Here is an 8950-nt window from a genome sequence, read left to right on the forward strand (position 1 = left end):
TAAATTCACAAGATATATCCATAAGTCGATGAGTCACTTAAATACGCACCCAGTTTGTTTATTCGGCACAAGATTGTAAAGTGATATAAAAAAGACCCTAGTTCTTCCTATCAAATCGCTGCATGGATTGTTCTCAAAACTTAATGGCATTTTAGCCATGAGCATGTTCTTTTATTTTGTCAAATTTGGTATGAGCGAAACCGGATTATATATAGTTAAGTAGTGTTCTCAAATCGTATGAGAAGTTCAAGAAGCTTGTTTTAAACCACAAATAATTACTCAAATCACATGATACTTGGAACCATAGAGTAACAACAGACTGAAATTAGGTAGCTAGAGCAATAAAATGAAAACCAAAAGAAAGGACTAGCCACCACCAATCTTCTTGCGTATGAAATCAGGTCATAGTTATCTATTTGCCTGGTGTAAATTCGCCCTGTCCAGCTTCGCGCCTTCCAAACACTACAAGATTAAATCATAAGTTACAATAATCAAATTAATGGTCTCAGCTTTAATAAACCAAACCAATTTTTTCAATTTTCATAGGATGTATGTGATAAACTACATAATATTAATGTTACTTACTGCATCCTGAAGATTAACACTATCAAGACAAGCACGTCGAAGATTAGCACCCTTCAATTTGGCATTATACAAAACAGCACCCTAAAAAAGTATAGAGAGAAACAAGATTCAATTAGAATTTTCCCAAAACACTATATCCTAAACTGTTAATGTTTTCACATACCATTAAATTGGCTCCTTCTAAATTGGCTCCCTCCAAACGGCAACCTATCACCCAAATGCAAATAATAAAGAAAAATAATTAAATTCTTTTAAAAAATTATGAAACAACATAATCTCCACCACATACTTGTCCATTTGTTTGTATGATCACTTGGCTTACCTTCTTAATAAATACAACATAACATTGCATCTCATAACTGACTAGTATACAAACCAGACATCCAACATCATATATATACCTTGTGAACTTACATAATATCAGATTTACCCAACTATTAAGAACTAATATCAAATATACATACCATAAAACCAATGATCTCTTGGCCTAGTGGTTAGGGCGAAGGTGAGAAGCTTTGCTTGTCATGGAGGTGCTGGGTTCAAATCCAGGCAAAGAGAATTTTAATACTAACTTGGTGAAACTAACATACTATCCCGATTAGCCACATCCTAACCGTACGCCATTCAAAAAATAATATACATACCATAAAACCTAAATACCATTGTTATCAAAAGTGCACACTTTTGGAGCCTAGGCGATTTTTTAGAGATTCCTAGTAATTATAGCACACAACTAATACGAATCAACAGTTTCTTTTAATTCCCAAATCCCTCATATTCTGCAGTATTTAAAGGGATAACCATCCGATTATATCAATAATCCAGATCTCAGTTTGAGTTTTTCAAATCCAAATTTGTATATTTCTGATTCAATTCTACATATTATTCCTGATAAATAGGGATATTTTTTTTAATATTTCTCATATTCTGCAGTATTTTTTTGATTTAGTTTTGTTCGTGTTCATTACGAGCTTATTATTTCTGATTTAGTTATGCTTTTGCATACACAATATAGTGTTTTGTTCTCTGATTAATTTCTGCAAATAAAGTGTTTTCTGATCGAACTTAGTAATTTTCTATTAATTCCTTTACATGAGATAACTATGTTAATCTTTAGTTCTCTATTTTACCAACTCATAAAGTTTGGTTTTTTTATGGATTGAAATCTGAATTTTGTTGTCACACATCCGATTTGGTACTTTATGTTGAAGATTATGGTATTGAAATATTTTGGTATTTGAAGGTGTTATTTTCCATTACTAAATATATTATAATTTTTTTATGTTAGTGCGCTTTTATTTTCTCAGGCCCATGCTTTTTTTTTTGCGCCTTTCACCTAGGCCCTAGGCGGAGCCTGAGGCCACTCGTTGTTGGGCTCGGCTTGGCCCGTCCTGGCCCGTCGCCGAGCCTCAACACCATCTCGAGCATCACGTCGTCGTCATGAACGTCGCCTCCCAGATGATGAAGACGGACACTACAAGACAAAAAATTGACCGTTGAATGAAAGTAGCCGTTGTAAAAAAATATATTTTTTCAATCCCGCTTTATAAATATATACCCTTTATTCTCCCACTTTTAACCCAAAATCTATCCAATCTCTCTCATTTTTTATACACCACCATAGTTTTATAAAATATAGGCATGTCTTCTTCTTCATCGTGGTGTTCAACATCTTCGGGTGAGGGCGAATTATTTTTTTGGGAACTTCATTATGCACGCAGCGCAGATGATCATGGAGGAGGAGGAAGAGGCAGAAACGTCAAGATTTAAACGGATTCTCTCTACGTAACGAGTACACACATCAAAACATACAAGCGGACTTGATGAAGTACATTTGGAACGACGCACAAAACGAACCCAATGTCAACATACCGGATGAAGACTAGTAGTTTTTATAATTTTTTTAAGATTAGGTTGGTTTTTTTAATGTAATGTTGGAATTAAAATTTATTTTAGAGTTTAAATTAATTTTAGTTATATATATATATATATATATATATATATATATATATATATATATATATATATATATATATATATATATATATATATATATATTGCATATTTAATTTACCAAAATTAAAAAAATAGATAAATTAACAAGGTGGGGTAGGGCCATCACCCATTTCCTTGGTTTCATCCTTGGAGGGGCATCCTCCAAGGACTATGACGTGGTGCTGAGGTGGAGGGTCATCCTCCAAGGACTAGCTTCTCCCATACTGAGTAGCCTTAGCGCCTTGAGTACGCCTCACACCTTTAATAACAATGCTAAATACACTGTCATATTTACAAATTCCATTTAATACAATTAAAATATAACCATTATACCTTTTTCCTCCTCCACTCCAAACACTAAAATCCTAATATAAATTTAAGTGAAGGCCATAAATGTTATATTCTTGAAAATGGTATATTGGATATTTTATTCTAATTTTGTCAAGTAAATATGATATTATACAAGTTTTTACAGGGATATACGAAATTGTCCCTAGATTATAATTTAATAAAATGAGAAGAAGATATATTTACAACTTACAAGATAAGTTTGCCTCCTGAAGATCAGCACCCGTCAGCAAAGCTCCACAAAGATTAGCCCCTAAGAACACACAACTTTCGTAGGCAAGACTAAATCAATTGAGTTGACTAAAAATGGAAGAAAAATGATTCTAAGGTTCACAAAAGATGCCAAGTAAAAAGTGTCTGAATACACCGAAATGTCTGCAAACTTTATGTCTCATATCAAAAACTATAATGGGTTTGCAAAATCTTACTTGGTCAAATTTGCATTGTGAAAATTAGTATTTTCAGCATCTGCCCTCTGGAATAAAGATACAAAACATAATTATAGATCCAAATAATGAATAAAAAGACAGGATTAAGATCAAATACAAATGACAACATAAATAAGAAGAGTAAGAAAGATTCTAGTCCATTGATCTTAGATTTGGAGGGTTGAGATTAATTTCAAGAAAACAAAAGAATGGAAGAGCATAAAAGAAATCTTATATTTATTGACTTTCTCTCTCCACATAAGACACATGTCAATTCCCCCCCATCAATTTTAAACGGTCATAACTTTTTCATACGACATTTTTTTTAGAAAAAAATTCACCATAATAATAACGAGCGTTTTTTATCTTTAATATGAGTATGATATTGTTATATAAAAATAAAATAAGAAATTTCATTTTACTGGGTTTTCTTTGTATTGTGTAAAGGTTCTGGTCATTGTGTCTTTCAACTGGGTTTTTTGGTCTTTACGTTTTACTAAGGTTTCTATACATTGGGTTATTATCAAAACTTATAACACAATGCTAATTTGGGTTATGTCCATTGCGTTCTTATCAGAATCTATAACACCATGTATGACACAATGAAGATAGTGTTATTTGGGTTTTCTACACATCGTGTTATAAGTTCTAGTAATTGTGTTTATTATGCTCTCGATTGTGTTTTAATCTGTTGTCTATTATGTTTTTTATTTTGTTTGCGCATTGTGTTTTAATCCGTTGTTCATTGTGTTTAGTCTGTTGTCCATTGTGTTTTGTCCATTTTGTCTTTTATCTGTTGTCATCAACTGTGTTTTTAGTTTGATAATCCATTGTGTCTTTTATCTGTTGTCATCGATTGTGGTTTTTGGTCTACTTTTTGTTGTGTTTTTAGTTTGATACTCATTGTGTTGTATGTTATGTACATTGTGTAATACGCAACTGAGTTTTCTCATTGTGTTTTACGTTATGTCCATTGTGTAATACGCAAATGAGTTTTCGATGTTTTTTTCCTAAATATAACAATATGGTACTCATATTAAAGATAAAAATACGCTCGATTTTATGGTATAATTTAAAAAAAACAAATGACGTATAAAAAAATTATCGACATTTAAAAAGTAGGGGGAAATAGCATGCGACTTGATTGTGCATAATCTTTTTATTCTTTTGACAAAAATACCCTTCACACCTAATTTATTTTGGGACACTTGTCACTCTATAGTGGCTTCCTACACTTCTTATTTTTATACTCTTTTGTAGAATAACTCAAACTATAATACACATTAAGATCAAGATCAAATACAAATGAGACATAAATAAGAAGGGTAAGAATGATTCTAGTTCATTGATCTTAGATTTGGAGAGTTAAGATTAATTTTAGGGAAAAAAAGAATGGAATGGCATAAAAGGAATCTAATATCTATTGACTTTCTCTCTCCACATGCAAAGCACATGTCAATTCCTCCATCAATTTAAAACGTCCATAACTTTTTCATACGACATAATTTGTTTTTTTTTTAAATCACCATATCTTTAATATGAGTATGATATTGTTATATAAAAGTAAAATAAAAAATTTCATTTTACTGGGTTTTCTTTGTATTGTGTTAAAGGTTATGTTCATTGTGTCTTTAAACTGGGTTTTGGTCTTTACGTTTTTACTAAGGTTTCTATACATTGTGTTATTATCAAAACTTATAACACAATGTTAATTGGCTTATGTCTATTGCGTTCTTATCAGAACCTATAACACCATGTATGACACAATGAAGAGAGTGTTATACTTGGGTTTTCTATACATTGTGTTATAGGTTCTAGTCATTGTGTTTATTATGCTATTGATTGTGTGTTAATCTATTGTCCATTGTGTTTTTTGTTTTGTTGCATATTGTGTTTTAGTTCGGTGTTCATTGTGTTTGTCAGTTGTCCATAGTGTTTTAGTCTGCTGTCCATGGTGTCTTTTATCTGTTGTCATCAATTGTATTTTTAGTTTGATACTCATTATGTTTAGTCTGCTATCTATTGTATCTTTTATCTGATCGATTGTGTTTTTGGTCTACTTTCCATTGTGTTTTTTGCCTGATTGTGTTTTATTCTGCTGTCCATTGTGTCTTTTATCTGTTGTCATCAATTGTGTTTTTAGTTTAATACTTATTGTGTTTAGTCTGATATTCACTGTGTCTTTTATCTGTTGTCATCGATTGTGTTTTTGGTCTACTTTCCATTGTCTTTTTGGTTTGATACTCATTGTGTTGTATGTTATGTACATTGTGTAATATGCAACTGGGTTTTCTCATTGTGTTTTACGTTATGTCCATTGTGTAATACACAACTGGGTTTTTGATTTTTTTTCCTAAATATAACAATACGGTACTCATATTAAAGATAAAAAGACGCTCGATTTTATGGTATAATTTTTTTAAAAACAAATGCCGTATAAAAAAGTCATAGACATTTAAAAAATAGGAGGGAAATAGCATGTGACTTGCATGTGCATAATCTTTTTATTTTCTTTGACAAAATTACATTTCCCACTTGATTTCTTTTGGGACACTTGTCACTCTATAGTGACTTCTTAGTATGTGCATAAGATGCGCACCCAACAACAACATTAAATATATACTTAATTAACGTGAAAAAATAAAATATAAACCAAGTTAACTAATTTACCTGAAATCTAGCAAGATGAAGATTAGCACATGAAAAGTTAACATTTTTCAGGCATGCTAAGCTGAAGTCCACACCCATATGCGGCAGCGACAAGTGCTGCATTGGTTATAATGGGAAAAATAGGTTTATTAGAGAGGCTATGAGTTTTCTAGTGACAGGTTTTCAGTTAAAAACAATTATCCATAATTTTAGCTCTAAATATATCGATTTTATAAGGAAACCTGCCCGAATTCATTTGGGGTTTGGTAAGTGTAAACCTATAATAGATACAATATGTTATAACTTAATGTCCTAAAATATTACTCATGATACGACACACATCAAGTATCTTTCGAAACAAGATGAATTTTATCATACCAATTTTGAAAGATCAAGCCCAGAGAGATTTACTCCTATTAATCTGACACGTCCGCCAACTGCATAGGCATGTTGTACACATTTGATAATATCACCGCGCGTAAAGTCAGGATCCATTTGTTCATCTTCCTTTTTATTCAAGACCTCATTTATCCTATCCACCAATCCCTGACATAATCAAAAAAAGACTATTTTAAGAAGTACTTTACAATAGATCATTAGGGTACTTAGAATAGTAAAACATGTTTTACAAGAAGCTGATAGTATTCTGCTTCCCGCAAAAGCTCTACACGCTCTAAATCAGACAGGTTGAAAATAGGAGCTACACCGTCTCTCAACCAGTTTAAAATATGCCGAAAGTGCTTCCCATCCCTGTCAATAAACACATATCCCTGCAAATACACCAAATGTTCAAAGCATGTCCTTTTGAGCGCAAGAAAATCGGCATGATCACTAATAATATAGCTAAAGAAGTTTGATGCCCTACAAAGTAAAGTATGATCCAAGTATTATTTCAAAAACAAAACCAAAAAGTGGAATTAAAAAAAAAACTATATATGCTTATCAAGAATGAACATATGAAAGGCACCTAATCTTGCAACTAAACATGTTGCGTATTAGTTTTGTCTACATATGTTAACTCAGATAATTTTATTAACTATTATAGTAGTCATTGCTAAATAAAAGATCTAGTTTTCAAATATCAATACACATAAAAGATCTATTTCAAATCTGGATGCTCACTGTTAACAAGGCTCAAGAAGTTTGATACCTAAAATTATTTAGTAATCAAGAATTGGAAAACAAAACAAGGTAATTATGTTTATAAAAAAAAAGACATGAATTGCAGCAGATCTTGCAACCAAACAAGTTGTGTCTACATATATACTAACCTTCTCAGACTCCTTGCAAACAGTGTGGCGACCACTAAACATGGCAGCAAGCATCGAATGAGGCTCCCTGTGAGTTAGCGTATCAACAGTTGTGCAAAATTCCTTTCCACCTGTTCCGCAACCAGGGGTGTTAAGTATTCGAATCATGGCTCGACAAACTTGAAATTACAAATACAAATATCAGTTCGAATCTTTGGATCGAATTCATTTCGAGATCTGATAACGAACTTCAATTTTTTTTTTATTTTCACCTAGATTCAAAAATTAGATTAGAATTATGCATATAATTGTTATTTCTATACTATACATAATTTATAACTATACGTATGTGTTTTTTTATATATTCTAACATTTGCTTACTTGCTATGAACTTGTACTTAAGTTGAATGTTGGCACTATAAATGTTTTGGAGGTTGTCTCTTGCCACTTTGATTTTATTTTTTTAATTATTTTGGTAGTTTAAATCTGTATTTTGGATGCTCCAATTATGATTTTGGTCATTTCACATTTTAATGGTTTATTAGTTTTATAAACTTAACCACCACAAGTGGTCTAGTGGTGGAGTGACTTGGGTTCTCCAATGGAGACCCAAGTTCAATTCCCATTAGTGCCACTTTGGTGGCCACCGACACCCGCTTTAAAGCCGGACCGAGGACACTCGAGGTCTCGGGTTCGAAACATGTTTCTTACCCCTCTTTGATGGCTATGGGTATTTGCCGCCAGGAATCCTTGTCGGGTGGTGAACTGGGAAGGGAGATCCCTTCCGCGGTCAGGGGTACCGTGCAACTACCTTTTTTTTTTAGTTTTATAAACTTGTATATTTTTTTATCTTCAAAATAAATCAACTTTGTTGTAGTTTTAAAAACTGAACTAGAATAAATTGTTTTTTGGCTAAAAATTCGATTCAACTGAATACCCATAATAATATCAAATTAACAAATGAAATCAACCACACCCCCATAAAACCTACAGTCACTTATATACAGACTATCCATGAGTCGTGAGTTAAAATCAAAAAAGCTCGCCTGCTAAACCTAAAATTTGAATATCATGCTTCAATAAATTACTTAAACTTATGACCAACTAGTAATCGTATGTAGCAACCAATATAAACATACATAATAGTCGATCAATTCAGAGCCAAATGACAGAAAATGACGAGTAAAAGATTAAACTGAAAGGCAAGAGACCTATATTCAGACGGACAATTGAAGAACATGCATCGGAAGACGTCGTCATCGCCTATCGATCAGAAGTTCACAGTGCAACCGTTGAAGATGAAGACGCTAAAACGGTTTTCTTGTACTATGTGGGGATAGAAGGTGAAAACTGAAGAGTCGTTTGGCAGGTGGTGTTGGAACTACAAAAGTGATTTGGAAAGTTTTAAATGTCTACAAAATTAAAAGACCACGCGTAGTGGTGAACTGTTTGGGTATTTTTTGGTTCAACAACGGCTCTTCACGCCCATTTCTCCGCCCCCTTAGACGTTTTTTTCAAGCAAATTGCGTTTGGTGTGGAATAAATCACGCCTTGCTTCCTTTTGTTTATCTGAAACGTGATCAGGAGAAAACGCTCAAAAGTGTGAGAACGGTGAGAACGCATCCTGGCCCAACACGTGGCACGCGGCATAGAGAAGGGCGGATGGGTTTTTTTGTCTTTTCAATCTTCTTTTAT

At 32.8% G+C, this 8950-nt stretch overlaps 1 protein-coding gene across 1 annotated transcript; it reads right to left on the reverse strand.

Moving 5' to 3' along the window:
• Window positions 1-408: 408 nt before the first annotated feature.
• On the reverse strand, window positions 409-8515 carry LOC110888829 (FH protein interacting protein FIP2). The gene is made up of 10 exons (XM_022136332.2): window positions 8467-8515; window positions 7277-7386; window positions 6635-6775; window positions 6384-6551; window positions 6027-6122; window positions 3357-3403; window positions 3122-3195; window positions 749-792; window positions 586-666; window positions 409-462 (listed from the first exon to the last, which is right to left on the reverse strand). The coding sequence occupies exons 1-10, from the start codon at window positions 8513-8515 to the stop codon at window positions 409-411; spliced, it is 864 nt and encodes a 287-aa protein (XP_021992024.1).
• Window positions 8516-8950: the final 435 nt, after the last annotated feature.

The sequence above is a fragment of the Helianthus annuus genome, chromosome 11, assembly GCF_002127325.2.
Source record: "Helianthus annuus cultivar XRQ/B chromosome 11, HanXRQr2.0-SUNRISE, whole genome shotgun sequence".
NCBI lineage: Eukaryota > Viridiplantae > Streptophyta > Magnoliopsida > Asterales > Asteraceae > Helianthus > Helianthus annuus.

What these genes read in the sequence shown, in the direction of transcription:
- LOC110888829 (XM_022136332.2), bottom strand. Translation starts at nt 8,515, where the DNA reads ATGACGACGTCTTCCGATGCATGTTCTTCAATTGTCCGTCTGAATATA. An exon ending in GGCTTGATCTTTCAAAATTG is followed by an intron (nt 6,123 to 6,383) that starts GTATGATAAAAT and finishes TAACCAATGCAG; the next exon opens with CACTTGTCGCTGCCGCATAT. An exon ending in TTCATCTTGCTAGATTTCAG is followed by an intron (nt 3,404 to 6,026) that starts GTAAATTAGTTA and finishes TCTTTATTCCAG; the next exon opens with AGGGCAGATGCTGAAAATAC.